This window comes from Cynocephalus volans, chromosome 4 (assembly GCF_027409185.1).
Source record: "Cynocephalus volans isolate mCynVol1 chromosome 4, mCynVol1.pri, whole genome shotgun sequence".
In the NCBI taxonomy this organism is placed as follows: Eukaryota; Metazoa; Chordata; class Mammalia; order Dermoptera; family Cynocephalidae; genus Cynocephalus; species Cynocephalus volans.
This window is the reverse complement of record NC_084463.1, coordinates 10,578,430-10,593,795: the sequence shown is the minus strand read 5'-3', so window position 1 is coordinate 10,593,795 and position 15,366 is coordinate 10,578,430. Positions and strand designations below refer to the sequence as shown.

General features: G+C 38.8%; 1 protein-coding gene across 7 annotated transcripts in view; it reads left to right on the top strand.

The window, feature by feature from the left end:
• The first annotated feature begins 607 nt into the window (after positions 1-607).
• USP28 (ubiquitin specific peptidase 28) overlaps positions 608-15,366 on the top strand; it is a 55,985-nt gene continuing 41,226 nt past the window's right edge. For 5 of the 7 annotated variants that reach the window (XM_063094461.1, XM_063094462.1, XM_063094459.1 and 2 more), the window contains exons 1-2: positions 608-723; positions 14,273-14,350. In XM_063094461.1, coding sequence (XP_062950531.1) covers positions 667-723; positions 14,273-14,350 — 135 coding nt within the window. In that variant the 5' untranslated portion in view covers positions 608-666. Of the gene's footprint in view, positions 724-13,560; positions 13,630-14,272; positions 14,351-15,366 lie in introns of those variants that run through there. The other 2 variants (XM_063094457.1, XM_063094458.1) reach the window with 2 other exon arrangements.

Genomic DNA, 15,366 nt, shown 5'->3' with positions numbered 1-15,366 from the left:
AGAAAACTCTGCCAGTTGTTTTCTAATGGTGCCCAGGTCAAGGTTAAAGGCACCACGCTGGGCATTTGTGAACGGAGGTTCTGGTCCATTTGGCTAGGTTTAGACAAATCACTCCATTCAGCCCCCGCTTCTCCTTTTCTTAGAGACGATGCACAGTTTTTCGTGTCACTGGACTTGGCTCCACGGACACGTGGGGAAGCCTCTATTAGGCGGTCCCTAGGCAGTTTCCCACAGAGGGGAGGCTGGAGATGAAGGTCAGTTCTAGAAATGAGGAGGTTCCGAGGGCAGAGGAGACGAAGGAGACTTGGGAAGGCAGTGTCCTCGCCCCCAACCCCAGTTCCTCGGCACCCTCCGGCCGGAAAGCCACCGCCACCGCCCTGGGCTGTCGCGCCGACCGTTAGCAGCAGGCGGGGCCGGGGTCACGTGGCCGGCGCCGAGCCGGAGCCCGGCGTGCGCGGGAGCACGCAGCGCGGCTCGCCCTCGGCCGCGCGCCTTACGTGCGCGAGCAGGCGGGCGGGGGCGGGCGTGTGTGGGCTGTGCCTCCGGCGCGCGCGCTGCGGGCGGGGGCGGGGGCGGGGCGGGCTGGAGGGGGCGGGGCCTCCTCCTGCGCTGCTGGGCTGGCGGTAGCGGTGGGAGGTGGGTGACCCGCGGTGGGGCTCCTCGGCCATGACTGCGGAGCTGCAGCAGGACGACGCGGCCGGAACGGCCGACGGCCACGGCTCGGTGGGCCTCGAGGCGGCGAGCGGGAGCCGGGGGGCGGGCTCCGGGGCCCGGGCAGGGAAGCGTGCGGGCCCGGGCGGGAGAGGCGTGGGACGCGGGCCAGCGGGGCCTGCGGGGCTGCGGGCGCGGGGCGGGCGGGAGCTGGGGGTGCGCCCGGGAGGGTGAGGATGGGCGCTCGGGCAGGAGGCTGAAGCCTTTTCAGGACTCGGCTGGCAGAGATAGAGGACTTGATCTTCGAGTCCGTGGGCGAGCTGAAGTTGGAGGGGGGTAGATGTTTTGGAAAACCAAATATAAAGGGCTGGACGTGGGGTTGTCCGCATCAGGGATCAGTAAGGAGAGTGCTCCTGGGCCCCGACTACGAGCGAGAAACTTCCGAAAGGAGCAGCGATGGTGGTTCTTGTTTGTTTTCCTTTGACTTTTAAATCAATTTTATGGCAGTGTTGTTTTAAAGAGTCTAAAGCAGACCGAAGTAATCTCACTGAAAGCCGGGATTTATTAACGTCTTGTAAAAGACCAGGGGTCCTAGTTACCACCACCTGCCTCTGTTTTTTTGTTTCCCCCCTCCCCCCCACCGAAGCAGAGAGCAGCCTCCCCAATTATTGCATTAATCACTCTAGATTTTTAAGGAGGGAAGAGGAACAGCGCGATGAATAGAGTGTACTGATAATGCTCTCCTGTTCCTAATATCTAAGATTGAAATCAATACCGGGAGCGAAGGTGGAGAGAGTAAAAGAACATTGGTTTGGGAGAAAATCAAAAGGCTAATGTCTGTGTGAAGAAACTTGGGAAGTGTGCAATTTGAGAACGTCTTCTAATGTTACTTTGGAATGTTATAACTTAACCCTACATTCTTACCCCTCAAATACTGCACTTTTTAAAGACACAATGAGAAATCTGTGCCAGATATTCAAATGTGAGTTTCTAAAGGAGAAATTTCATAAGATATCTATAATACAACGCTGTCAGATACCTCCAAGTGAGAAAATGCCTTTTTATTCTTTTTAAGTATATAAATAAACTCATGTAGAAAAAGATACCTCCAGGTCCTGGGCTCCAAAATGAAAGTATGTGGATGGTGTTTCATGTGCTGGTTTCTAATGGAATTATTATTGTTAGATGTTCACAAGTGCCTATTGGGATTTGGGTCAGGATTTTTTTCTGTTTGGTTTCAGAGATCAGTTCTATTTGTTTTTAGGACAGTGACTTAAAAACAAGTGAGAAGACTTTAGTTTTGAGACAGTCATAATGATTTAGAGAAGAGACTATTTTAAGGAGAAGTCATATTTAAATTTGTTGGGGCTGTGTCATTTAAGACCACGTGCCTGTTGATCAGCGGTATGTTCATTTACCTCTGCCACAGTCTGAGTAGTGACCCCTATTTCAGCATGCTCTACTGGAGAGTTTGTATGTGAGGTGTTGGGTGAGTATTTGTATATAAGTCATGGCTATTTTGGGAAGGCTTGGAACGCCAGTGGCTGTGGCTGGCGGGAGTAGTACCCTGATTCCTGGCGACCTGCAGAGTGACGACATTTACTTTTCTTCCTGGTGATTTGCCCTATACTGACAGATGATAAGCTTGGAATGCTTGATAATGTTTGCCCTTTTTGTTCTTGCTAATGTAAAATGCTTGAAGTTAGCAGGCTAGGTCAAAGGAACTTATATGGGAAAAGTACCTTTCTCATCTTAGAGGAAAGATTTTAATAACTTCTTCCTCATCTTATTAAGTTTCCTGTTAGAATGGATTCTTTTATTTTGAGTTCTCTGAGGCATTCTAACCTTTCCCTTAAAGGATATTTAATTGTTCTAGGTGAGAAGAGCTATCCTCCCCTGACACTCAGAAGCTATTTAAAACCTAGAATGCCTCCCTTCCTTATTGGTTAGTTGTACACAGGACAGACAAAACCCTTTTTAGCCTCCCAAGAATTTTAGTGAGAGAAAAATGTAGTTCTCTTGAAGTATGCTCTCAGTATGTACTCGAATCTAAGAGTGAGCATTTTGTGATATCACTAAATCCCCTAGACTGCAGACAGATATTTGAATGTCTAAAGAGATTACTTACTGACAGCATCCTGTATTTTAACCAATTCTTGACTTAGATAAACACCACCAGCAGCGTTTACTGTCATTGTAGGATAAACAACTTGAAGTCAGTTTGGTTCTTATAAACCTGTAATTCTTGGCAGCAGTACTGAGGGTTCACATCAAGCATTCTTTTTCTGGTGGCTAGGCAGTACAGGAATTGAACCCTGGACCTCACATCACACATTTTTTATGCTAGCTGAAGCCCTGTTAAAACCTGTCAATTTCAGTAAAAGTTTAATGCCCTTTTTGCTTTCCCTTGATTTATTGATTTTTCATTTCCTTTTACTTTGTCTCATTAATCATGATTTTTGGAACATCAGTAAGTCAGTAATTGGTTGGCTTCCATAACTCTCATACTCCCTTAGCCGCAAACAGTTACTGCTGTCACAGTGAGCATAGTATTTATAAGACATTGACAAATAGCATCTTGCCAGACAAGATTTTCCCATGTATCCTGTTTCATCAAAGAAATTTAAACCAATAGCAAAGTGTAGCAAGTACTAACCAAGGAAAGTAATGTTGCTGATAATAGTAATAGCTAAGATTAATTGAGCATGTGCTATATGCTGGACCCTATGCTGAAAAATTAACATATATTATCTCAGTACTTACAACAACTTCATGAAGTTTCTATGAGAAGGCTTATACTTGTTAAATAATTTGTCCAGGGTCATCCAGCTAGGAAATAATACAGCCAGGATTGAACCCAGGCAATTCTGACTCCAAGAGCCCAAGACATCCCTGATCTTATTTCTTAGTAGATAGACCTATTGTGCTGGGTCAGAACCTTTTCATTAATGCCTTCTCTAGAACTCTCCTCCTAATGTTTTAAACTTTTAGTCCTTCCTGCATTCTCTTTCTAAAAGATAACCTTCTTTTCTACTAAAGAGAGCTCCTTGTCTCATGTTCCCCACCCCCACCCCCAGCATCTCATCTCTTTTCTCTGATTTCGGTGGAAGAGGTACTCTTCCCTTTCTCCCTCTTCATTTCTTAGAGATAAATCTAGATCATTGGTTCTTACTGGGGAGAGATTTTGCCATCTAGTAGATTAGATATTTGGCAGAGTCTGGAGACCTTTATGATTGTGACCACTGGGAGAGGATGCTACTGGCATCTAGTGGGTAGAAGACAAGAATGCTGCTAAACATCCTGCAGTGTCCAGGATAGGCCCCAAAACAAAGTTATGGGCACAAAATGTATGTAAGTGCCAAGCTTGAGAAACCTTGATCTAGATGATGTCTTTCCTCACTCTCTTATTTTATGTCACTTCTCTTTTATCCTTGTCAAGCCCCCAGACAACTTCACTGTCTTCTGTTCCCTTGTTACTCAAATTATGGTCCATAGACCAGCAGCATCCGCATCACTGAGGATTTAGAAATGCAGAAAGTTGGGTGTGCTGGAGCCAGCTCATACTGCCTCTCCAGCTGATTGCGTATATCTCTTCCCAGCTCTGTGTTCAGGGACCTCATGTTGATAGCTTGAAATTGCCAAGGTGGGAGTGTGTATACCAAGGAAATAAGCATTGCAAATCAGCACACCAGTGCTTGGACCTCCTCCCTAGACCTATTGAATCAGATTCTGCCTTTTGACAAGATCCCTGGGTGATTCATTTGCACATTAAATTTTGTGAAACACTGTCCCGCTCCACAGATTTCCAATTTTCCATTCTGCTTGCACATGTGTTCTTGGTCCTCAGACACAATAACAACAAAATCCTCTGCTGCCCCATCCAGACTTTGTCTTGCCCACCTCCTTCCTTTATACAGAGTTTCTAAACCCACCTGTTTTTTTCCTAAAACATTTTTCCAATGACAATGTAATTCAAACTCCATTACAATTAGAAAACCTGGAAAACACAGACCTCAGCAGGATTAGCTCCTAGCTGATAGGACACTAAGGCAGGTTAGTTCCCAGATTCCCCACAGAGCTTGAGGTTGTTGCAGAATCAACAACAGCTTCTTCAAAAGCCCGAGTATGAGATGGCTTTGGGGACCAGTCTGGGCTCCAGCAAGAAGAGGGTTGATTGCCCAGAGGCCTGTAGAGTTGCTGACCGGGCAGCACCAGTTAGGTTGTAGGGCAGAGTGGTTTAATGTGAACAGCATCTGCCAGGCTGCGTAAAAGCCTTGCCAGAGTAGCCTTTTCATAAGTATTTGTTAATATTGACTGAAACAGATCTCTGGGGGCGGGCAATGACTGACCACCTTCTTGTGAAATCTGTGCCCTTTCAGTAGTAATACTGTTTTTACCATTTTCCCTTGGTTATTCAAGTACGCGCTCAAATTTTATTCTCATGCTTTTATTATTATTATTTTATGCTTTTATGATCTCTCCTTACTTTTTTGTTGATATTTATTTTGGTGTTTGATTTTATTGTTATTTCTTATCAACTAATCTGCTTTTCCTAAAAACTTCCAGTGTATATTTTTTAATCACTTGCCGTAGTCTCATCACAGAAGTACCACAGTAGGCCCTTAGTTCGGAATTGGCTACGTAATTTAACAACTTTCTTATGAATATAAGCCCTGGAATAGATGTTTGAATTTACCTAATACATCTTCATTTCATCTTGCACATGTAGTAATGGATTTAGGGAGTTGATTTCCTCATGATCACACAGTCTTTGCAGAACCCTGGCCTCTGCCTTCAGTTCAGTGTCTTGGTAGTGCCGCGCACTGCACAGCTAACTTGCTTCCTCATCTTGACTCCCTTTGATTTGTGGGTCCAGCATTACTACTGGTTCTTCTACCTTTCTTCTCTTCTTTGGCTTGACATTATTTGCCCATTTTTTAATTGAGGTGTTTGTCTTGTGGTCGTTAAGTTGTAGGTCTTATTTATTTATTTGGCAGCACCTGGTACAGGGATTGAATCCTGGACCTTAGTGTTATCAGCTCTCTGCTCTAACCAACTGAGCTAACCAGCCAGCTGAGTTGTAGGTCTTTGTGTAATCTGATGCCAGACCTTCATCAGATATATGATTTGAAAATATCTCCAATTATGTATGTTGTCATTTCACTTTCTTGGTAATAACCTTTGATGTACAAAAGTGTTTAATTTTGATGAAGTCCAGTTTTCTATTTTTTTCTTTTGTTGCTTTGGTGTTATATCCATGAATTCATTGCCAAATCCAAAGTCATGAAGATTTACCTCTATGTTTTCTTATATTTAGGTCGCTGATGCATTTTGAGTTAATTTTTGTATATTGTGTGAGGTAAGGGTCCAATATCATTTTTTTCTTATGGATATCCAGTTGTCCCAGCACCATTTGTTGAAGTGACTATTTTACCCTCATCAAATAGTCTTGGCATCCTTGTCGAAAATCAATTGACCATAGGTGTATGGAATCTCAATTCTATTTCATTGGTCTTATATCTATCCTTATGCCAGTGCTACGCTCTTGTGATTACTGTAGCTTTGTAGTAAGTTTTGAAATTGAGACGTGTGAGTCCTCCAACTTTGCTCTTCCTTTCAATATTGTTTTGGTTCTTCAAGGTCTCTTGAAATTTTATATGAATATGAGGATCAGCGTAACATTTTCTCAAAAAAAGGCCATTGGAATTTTGATAGGGATTGCACTAAATTTGTAGATCATTTTGGGTAGTATTGCCGTCTTAACAGTATTAAGTCTTTGTGCTGGTTAATTTTATGTGTCAATTGGATTGGGCCAAAGGGTCCCTAGATATTTGGTCAGACATTATTTTGGGTGTGTCTGTGAGGGTGTTTCTGGATGATACTAACATTCAATTAGTAGACTGAGTAAAACAGATTGCCCTCCCTGGTATGGGTAGGCCTCATCCCATCAATTGAAGACCTAAGTAGAACAAAAGGGCCGAGTAAGTGGGAACTTCACCTGCCGACTGCTTGAGCTGGGACTTCAGTCTTCTCCTTCCCTCACATGGGAACTTACAGCGTCAGCTCTTCTCATCCTAGGGCCTCAGACTTGGGCTAGAACTACACCACTAGTTTCCTGGATCTCCAGCTTGCTAACCTGCAGGTCTTAGGCCTTGTTAGCATTCATAGTTGTGTGAAGCAATTTCTTATAATAATAAATCTCTCTGTGTCTATATATATATCTCCTATTGGCTGTGTTTCTCTGGAGAATCTTGACTAATACAGTCTTCCAATCCATGAACCTGGATGTCTTTCAATTTATTTAGGTCTTGTTTAACTTCTTCCAGCAGTGTTACTTAGTTTTTAAATGATTCAAGTCTTTCCCCTTTTTCCCCTCTTTTGTTAAATTTGTTCCTAGGTATTTTATTCTCTTGGATGCTATTGTAAATGAAATTTTCTTAATTTTCTTTTTGGGTTGTTCTTTGTTGCTATATAGAAACATAACTGAATTTTACACATTGATCTTGTACCTGAAACTTTGCTGAATTTATTTACTAGCTCTAGTAACTTTTTTTGTGATTTTTTTTTTTTTTTTTTTTTCTTTTTTTTTGGTGACTGGCTGGTATGGGGATCTGAACCTTAGACGTTGGTGTTATAATACCATCCTCTAATGTAATTTCTTTGAGATTATCTATATATAGAATCATGTCATCTGTGAATAGAGATAGGTTTACTTTTTCCTTTCTGCTTTGTATGCCTTTTGTTTCTTTTTATTTCCTAATTGCTCTGACTAGAACTTCCAGTACAGTTTTGAATAGCAGTGGTGGAAGGGGGTATCTTTGTCTAGTCTCTGATTTTAGGGGGAAAGCTTTCAGTTTTTCACCAGCAAATGTAATGTTAGCTGTGGGGGGGGAGGTATTGTTTTGTTTTTTAATTTTTAATTTTGGCGGTTGGCTGGTGGCTGGTACAAGGATTGAACCCTTGACCTTGGTGTTATTAGCGCCATGCTCTAACTGACTGAGCTAACCAGCCAGCCCTGGATTTTGTTTATAAAGGCAAAAAAAAAAAAAAAGTTCAAAATTTCATATTGAAGTTACCTTCTATTTCTAGATTTTTGGCAGTCTTTATTATGTATGGGTGTTGGATTTTGTAAAATGCTTTTCTGCGTTAATCAAGATGTGTTTCCCCCCCTTTTTCTGTTAGTGTGGATGTATTACATCGTTTGGTTTTCTGCTGGTTTCCTTTTATGTTGTTGGCAGTAGCACTCTCTTAGGCATCCATTTGCAAATGTTTGACAAAGGTTTATCTCTTCATTCTTTGGGATGTTCAGAGTATATCCTACCTTTCTATTTTCCCACCAGCATCCTACCTCTCTCATTACAACTGGTTTACTAAGTAGCTCTGGAACTCCATAGTTAAACTTTATTTACCTAGTCTCATCCCACTTCGATCCTGTTGTTCACGTGTGCTAGGTTAATCCACTTAAATACATCTTTCTCCCTCATATCTTTTCCCTGATCAGGAACCTGTATTGATCATCCGTTGTTCATCAGAACAAGTCTAAACTCATCCTGACATTAAGAACCCTTCATAATCCAATCCCACATCACCTCTCTGATCTCTGTTATTTATCAGAAATAGAAACTATACACTAAGACCCAGCTAATAATAACTTTAAAATTTACTGTTGTTAGATTTCTGAAACTATAGGCATGTAAATTTGATTTTTCATATCTTTTCCCGATATTTTCCTAGTTTCTCAATTAACCCTACAATATATTGCTAAAAATGGTATTTTCGTTAATTTTTGGAGATACGTTTCATATGACAATGTAGTGACTTCCTAGTCTCATTTCTTGTATTTGATCGGGGTATGTATTCAGATAAATGAAAATATATTGTCTTAATATGTCCTAAAGTCAGAAAAAGTGAGAGTGTAGGACATTATGTATAGTATGAAAAAATATATTCATGTGCATAGACAAGAAAGTTGTATCAGAAACTATTAACAGTGGTAGCCCCTGGGAAATAGAACTGGGGTGGGAAGAAGTGGGCAATTTCCTTTTAATTTTATATCCTTTTATACTGTTGGAATTTCTTACTCAGTGTATATGAAAAAAAGATGACAAATTTTAAAAATAAATAATGATTGATTCCTATTTTTTTCTTTTAAGTTCTGTCCCTCTATATCATGTAATAGTGGCTAAATTTTAAAAGCTTTTAATGCTCTTTAAATACTTGAAGCAAGTTGGTGAATTGAAACAGCCATTTTCATTATGTACCGGCCTTTTTATCATTCACATAAATTATCAAGTAGCCCATTTTCAGGGAATTTAGTTGTATCCACAAAAGCTGCTATTGGTCATTTTAATTTTATTTTCTTTTTTTTCTTTTTTTTATTGAAACATAATTGATTGTACATATCTGTGGGGTACCGTGTTGAATATCAGTACATGTATGCAATGAATGATGCTCAAATCAGGATAATTAGTGTATTCAACATTACACAATGCAATCATTTTTTGTGGCCTTTTACCAATTTCTATTTGTCATTTTTCGAGAGTCAAATCCTTATGACTACTTTAGGTTTCAACTCCATAAATAAATTGAACCAACATGGAATTGTTGCCAGAAGAAAAACTGAAAAAATACCAGGGCTTTTATGGACCATTGCTTGCTTTGTGTTGGTTGGAAAGGTTAGCAACTGTCTCAGAATGCGTTATTAAGACACTTATCCAGACAGAGTTTCTAGAGTTGCTGCTGTGTATTTTCTTTGACTTCTACTTATTTTTTTGCTTTCCTTGGGTACATCAGTTTTATTTTAACATTGAAAAACCAGATTTTTAACTTTGGAGGGAATTCTATTACGCACACCTTGGTAGTTCTTTGGAATAGAGAAACATTTATCAATTATTTACTTGTTTTTAAATTTAGAAATATCTTCCTAAGACTAGACAGTTGAGATCAGGAAATATGTGCATCAGAAAGATGAAAAAATAGCATCCCTGTTTGAAGGAATGGAATAATTTAGAAAGCACCTCAGTCCAATGCTTAGTTAGGCCTTTTAGAGATTAGTAATTAGAAATTTTGCCTTATTTGATCAGAGAGTTTTAATTTGGTAGGATTAGGCCAATTATTGTTTGTTACAAAAACTTGATAGCTTAATGTTTTTATTGTCTGAATAATTCTGTTTATTGCTTATTGTGAGTTGAGTTATTATTTTTGCTAAGAAAATATCAGTCCTGGGAAGTGGACTGGATTGCACCAAAACCACTGAGTGAGTGAGGAGCTGAGGTCAGAAAGCTTGAGATCCTTCCTTCTAGAGACTTTTGTGTGCCTGTCTTTCTTTACTTCTTCTGAGCAAGAAAAGAGAGTGATTTTTGTTTTGTGAAAGCAATTTGAGTTTAGCTAAGGAAATGCAAACCTGTTGGCTCTTGCCAGTTATTTGACCTCATTGTGACAGGAACACAAGCTTTGTCTTGTCTCCTATTGGGTATGTACTTTATACATAGCAATGTAGTTAGAGTGACGTTAATATTTAAATCCACTTTCTGTGAAGTTCAGAAGAAACTGTGAGTTAGTCATACAATAGGATCCTCATGAGTTTCATTTGTTACTGTAAAACTAATGGACAGTACATAGTATTTATTAGGATTTGGGATGTGGGTACTGTTGCAAACTTAGGTTTAGCTAAGTATTTGTAAGACCGAGTCATGTCATAGCAGTTGCATGTGTTGCATGTCAATAGCATAGTACAATTTTTGTGAAATATGTTGTTCAGACTCTTAATAGCTACCTTCAATTTATTTCTTAGTTCAAGACATTTGATAATAAATAGGTTTTGTAAACCTTAATTTTCTAGTTTGCACAATGCTTACCTTTTGAGGTTGTTATAAGGATTACATGTATGTAAGGTGCCTAAGTTTCCTGACATAAAATTAGGTGTTCAGAAATGTTACAATTATTATCAGCACTATCCTTTAGATAATTTAAATTAGGCAGTATGTTGTATGAACCTTGCTTTAAGGGAGGTAAGAATTTTACTCTTTTCTTTCTCTCTCTCTTTTTTTTTTTTTGTGGAAAGCCAGTCTGGGGAACTGAACCCTTGAGCTTGGTGTTATTAACACCACACTCCAACCAACTGAGCTAACTAGCCAGCCAAGAATTTTATATTTAAAATAATTAGAGAACTGTATAATGAGAAATACCAGGTAAAGACTGTAAGTGCCATTCATTCACAGACTCATTTGTTCACTCAGCATGGGAGATTAGAACGGGGAGAGAATCGTATGAACCACAGTTCTTGGAACAACTTTATGGAGGAGGTAAAACCAGTCTATCCCTTGACTGTAGGCTGGTGTTCTTTACTTCAGCAATGTACAATGTAGGAGATATTACTAGAGGTAATAGGAGCAGCACTCCAGGGCATGAGAGAGTGAGTTTGTAAGGTAGGGAATTGAGTAGAAGAGGTTCAGCAGGTTAAGGGTCGAGTCAGGTCTTTGGCAAGATTAAGAGTGTGTATTTGAATTACCACATAGAACATTGTTCTTGGAGCTGTACAAAATAATTTTGAATAATTGTCATCTTTGCCCAATAGCTTTTAAAAAAGGGAAATGAGTTTATTTTCCCTTTCCTGAAAGCGTTATTCTAGATGTACTGATGTCCATTGCTACCTATTACAAGTGGAGAAAGGGGAGTTGTAATACTAGAGTGTAACTAACTTTAATCCAAGGCCAAATGTAAATAGTTAGTAAATTATTTAATATTTGAATATCATGTTTCATCGATTCACATTTATTTGGCATTTAAGATCTCTGAAATCAAGATGTCCCTTACATTTACTATCATCTAAGTAGCAGATGTGATGTAGTTGTCGTTGTCTGCACATCTGTGGACTTGGTCATAGCTGTTCCTACCATCATGATAGTCAAGTTATATGCAGTGTTAGTACCACACAGTTTACTTGCCATTTAAAATCTCTTTTAAAAGATTACACTGTGATTCAACATTGAAATAAAAAACCAAAAAACCTGTGTATGAAGAAAGGCATAGGAACAGAACAGTGGGATATAAATATGATTTTATGTGAAGCATAACATTTATCATTGGAGGAATGATTGCAGTTTCAAATTTTCTTGCAACGCTACAATCAAGTAACTTATGCAACCTATAAAGGAAGATACCATGGGTGTATTAAGCTGTGTTAAGTTTTGTTACTGAGAAATATGCAGAAGAATTGCTTGTCACATGCCACGCAGTGTACCTAGGAGTAGGGGAAATTGCTATATTCCTTAACATAAATGAGAAAATTCAGAACTACAAGAAGCTGGTGTGACCAATTCATGTGTCCTGGGAAGGACTGTCATTAAGGCATTGTGTCATAGTTTAAGGAGCAGCAGGTTTTTTTTCTTAGTCTATAACCGATGGCACCTTAGATTCAGTCAAATATATAGTATTCCCCTCTCCACTTCATGATGATAGCTCATTTGGAACAGATTGTACTAAGTAATCAAACTTGTGACTGTATAAAGGCAGGCAAAATAAAGAAGTAGGATACTTGTTAAGATGCAAAGATCATGGTCAAAATACAAGAATGAAATATTTGCACTGTTTTGCATCAAACAGTTATTGCCTATTTCTTTGTCTTCTCACATACAGTCTGGCATAGTGGTTAGAGTAGAGACTGGAGTCAGGCAGCCTGGGTTCAAATCCCAGCTCTACCCTTTAGAACCAATAAACTTGTATAAGTTACTTAACCTCTCTGTGCATCAGTTTTCTGTCAAGTGGACATAATACCTACCTTACAAGATTTTTATGAGGGTTAAATGAGTTAATTTAGTTAATACATGCGAAATGTTTAGAACAGCACTGGCTAAAAGTAAGCAGTGTATGTTAGCTATTTTTTTGTTGTTGCTATTTTGTGTTTTGGCTTTTTTTTTTTTTTTTTTTTTTTTTTTTTTGGTGGCAGGCTGGTTCAAGGATCTGAACCCTTGACATTGGTGTTATAACACCACAGTCTAACCAACTGAGCTAACCAGCCAGCCTTATTAGCTATTATTTTTTACTGGGATTATTTTCTGTAAATTGCGTTAATTGCTATTCAGAGTAATTCCAGATGAAGATGCGATTATCTATCCCATTGTTACCTTCTTGGTATTAATATGCTACTTATTCCCCCTCCCAATTATTCTATCCTTTTTTGGCTATATTGATTGTGGTGTTTTTAAAAATTGTGTATTATTGAGATACATAGGTTCACATACTTTTCCACAGTAAAATAAATGAAATCAGAATTAATTTGGGAAAACAAATTTAATACTTTATTTTTCTAAAAATCACATGCTTGTATTTTCAGCTGTTGCCAAGGATAAATCTGTACACCTTTTAATCTGTTAATCACTCTCCCAGTGCACAGGCGATGACTGGCTTTAACAAGACTCATAGCCTCAAAGCCTGCTGGTCTCAGCAGGGTAGGGTTCCATTTCCAGCCTATGACTATAGCTTATGACTAGAACAGAAAGATTGTTCATACTGTTTCAAGTAGGGGGATGTTTCAATTAGTTATTTCTAGTTGTATGATACTTTTAAGTGTTGCACTGGGCCCTCCACTGTTGAAGAACATAGGATATTGTTTGTATTTCAGCTGGCAGTAAATGTTTGTAGACTGTTTCTCTGAGGCATACTACTAACCGAAGGGTAGTTAATGGTGAAGTATCAAGTATTGAATCAGGACTTAATTTTAGCATAACCTTAGGAATGGTATAAATTAGATTTTTTTCTTGCTGAATTAATTTTGAACTATTTTGTTTTCAATATTCATTGAAAAGGTCATTGTGTCTCAAGTTGAGCCAGCCAGTTGTTTAAATTGAGCTTTACTTGTAAGTAGGTGTTTTGTGTTAACTTTTGTCCTTGTGCAAAACAGAATTAAATGCTAGGGTAAAGATTTTAAGGCTGAGAAGTAGTTATAAACTGATCTTGTGGTAGCTGGAAGTTAACAAGGTAAGTTTTTCCATGATTCAGATTAATGAAGAGAAAACATTCTGTAATTCATTCCCTCTGGAATTATACATTTTATTTAACAGTTCAGAAAATTCTTAGCTTTAGCTATACTTTTTAAAGCAGTCAAACCTAAAGTTTTAAATATGTTGTTGATGGCATCATTTGTTAATTAAATGATTGGAAACTTATTGTCAGTGAAAATTGACACACACAAATGGCATGTGCAGTAAAGCTTAAAATAGCACATCTTCACATTCATGCAAATTCCCTGGACTCTTTATATGACCTACTTATGCACTGCCTACAGAAAGAAAAATATGAGGCACTTTAAGTCTTCATTACATTTTAATACAGAATATTACATTTAGATGTTTTATATATTTGTAGTTTTATTGTTTACTCACCTTTCACAAATGCCAAAAGTATTTCCTACGATTAAACTTTTTAAAGAGTAATAGAGTTGGCATTTCGGAATACATCTGACATGTCAATACTTTGTTACTTCAAGCTTTTCAGTTCTTTAGAGTAAAAAATGCAAGTGTCAGGCTCTGTTTATCCAAGATACTTTTACTTATTCTTTAAATGTGCCCAGTGTACTTTCTGACTGACGTATATCTGTGGTTTTTTTGTTTCTCAAATATAGAGCTGTCAAATGCTGTTAAATCAACTGAGAGAAATCACTGGCATTCAGGACCCTTCCTTTCTTCACGAAGCTCTAAAGGTTGGTTTCCAGACCCCTATTAGTCAACAGGCTTTAAAACAGCTGTTCATTTCATAGTTATGTCAGTTCAAGCTATTTTTATGCCAAAATGAAAGCGCATATAGGGACAGAAGCTCTGCAGGTCAAATGACTCAATATCTTCAACATGTAAATTATAAAGGGATGGGGAGACTCGTGATAGGGGTTTCCTACAGGATAAAAGAGATTTAAGAAATATAACAACCAGTTTCATTGTATAAAGCTTATATGGATCCTGATTCAAACCAACTAACTAAACAATATTTGAGTCAGGGAAGTGTGAACTGGTTATTTGATGTTAAAAAAGCTGTTACTCAGGATATGATAATAGCATTGTGTGTTAGATTAAAAAAAGATACATTCTGAAGTGTTGATGCTTAGGATTTGCTTCAAGATATCTGGGAGAGGATGATCAGCAGTATAGATAAAACAGGATTGGCAATGATTTGATAATTGTTGAAATGATGGGTACATGGGGTTCAATTATTCACTCAACTGTTGTATATGTTAGAATTTTTTTCTAAAAAAAGTTGAAAACAAGTATGGTCACCACTATAAAATATGGTAACTGCTTGGCACTTTTATTGTAGAGGTTGACTTCCTGTAGAATCTCTGTTAATTGCCACCCCCCTTTTTTGATGTCTTAACTATTCTGTGAAGTCCAGAGTAGTGGTATCTTAAGCCATAAGAACAACTCTTCAGCAAGATTTTGGTTTTGGGCTGGCCCGTGGCTCACTCGGGAGAGTACGGTGCTGATAACACCGAGGCCACGGGTTCGGATCCTATATAGGGATGGCCGGGTAGCTCACTGGCTGAGCGTGGTGCTGACAACACCAAGCCAAGGGTTGAGATCCCCTTACTGGTCATCTTTTTATAGGGAAAAAAAAAGAAAAGATTTTGGTTTCGTTTGCATGTTGTGGGAGATAAGAGCATGACAACTCTCTTCCTGTAACTATGTGTTTGATATATGCTTTAAGCATGTTAGACTTGCTGTCTCT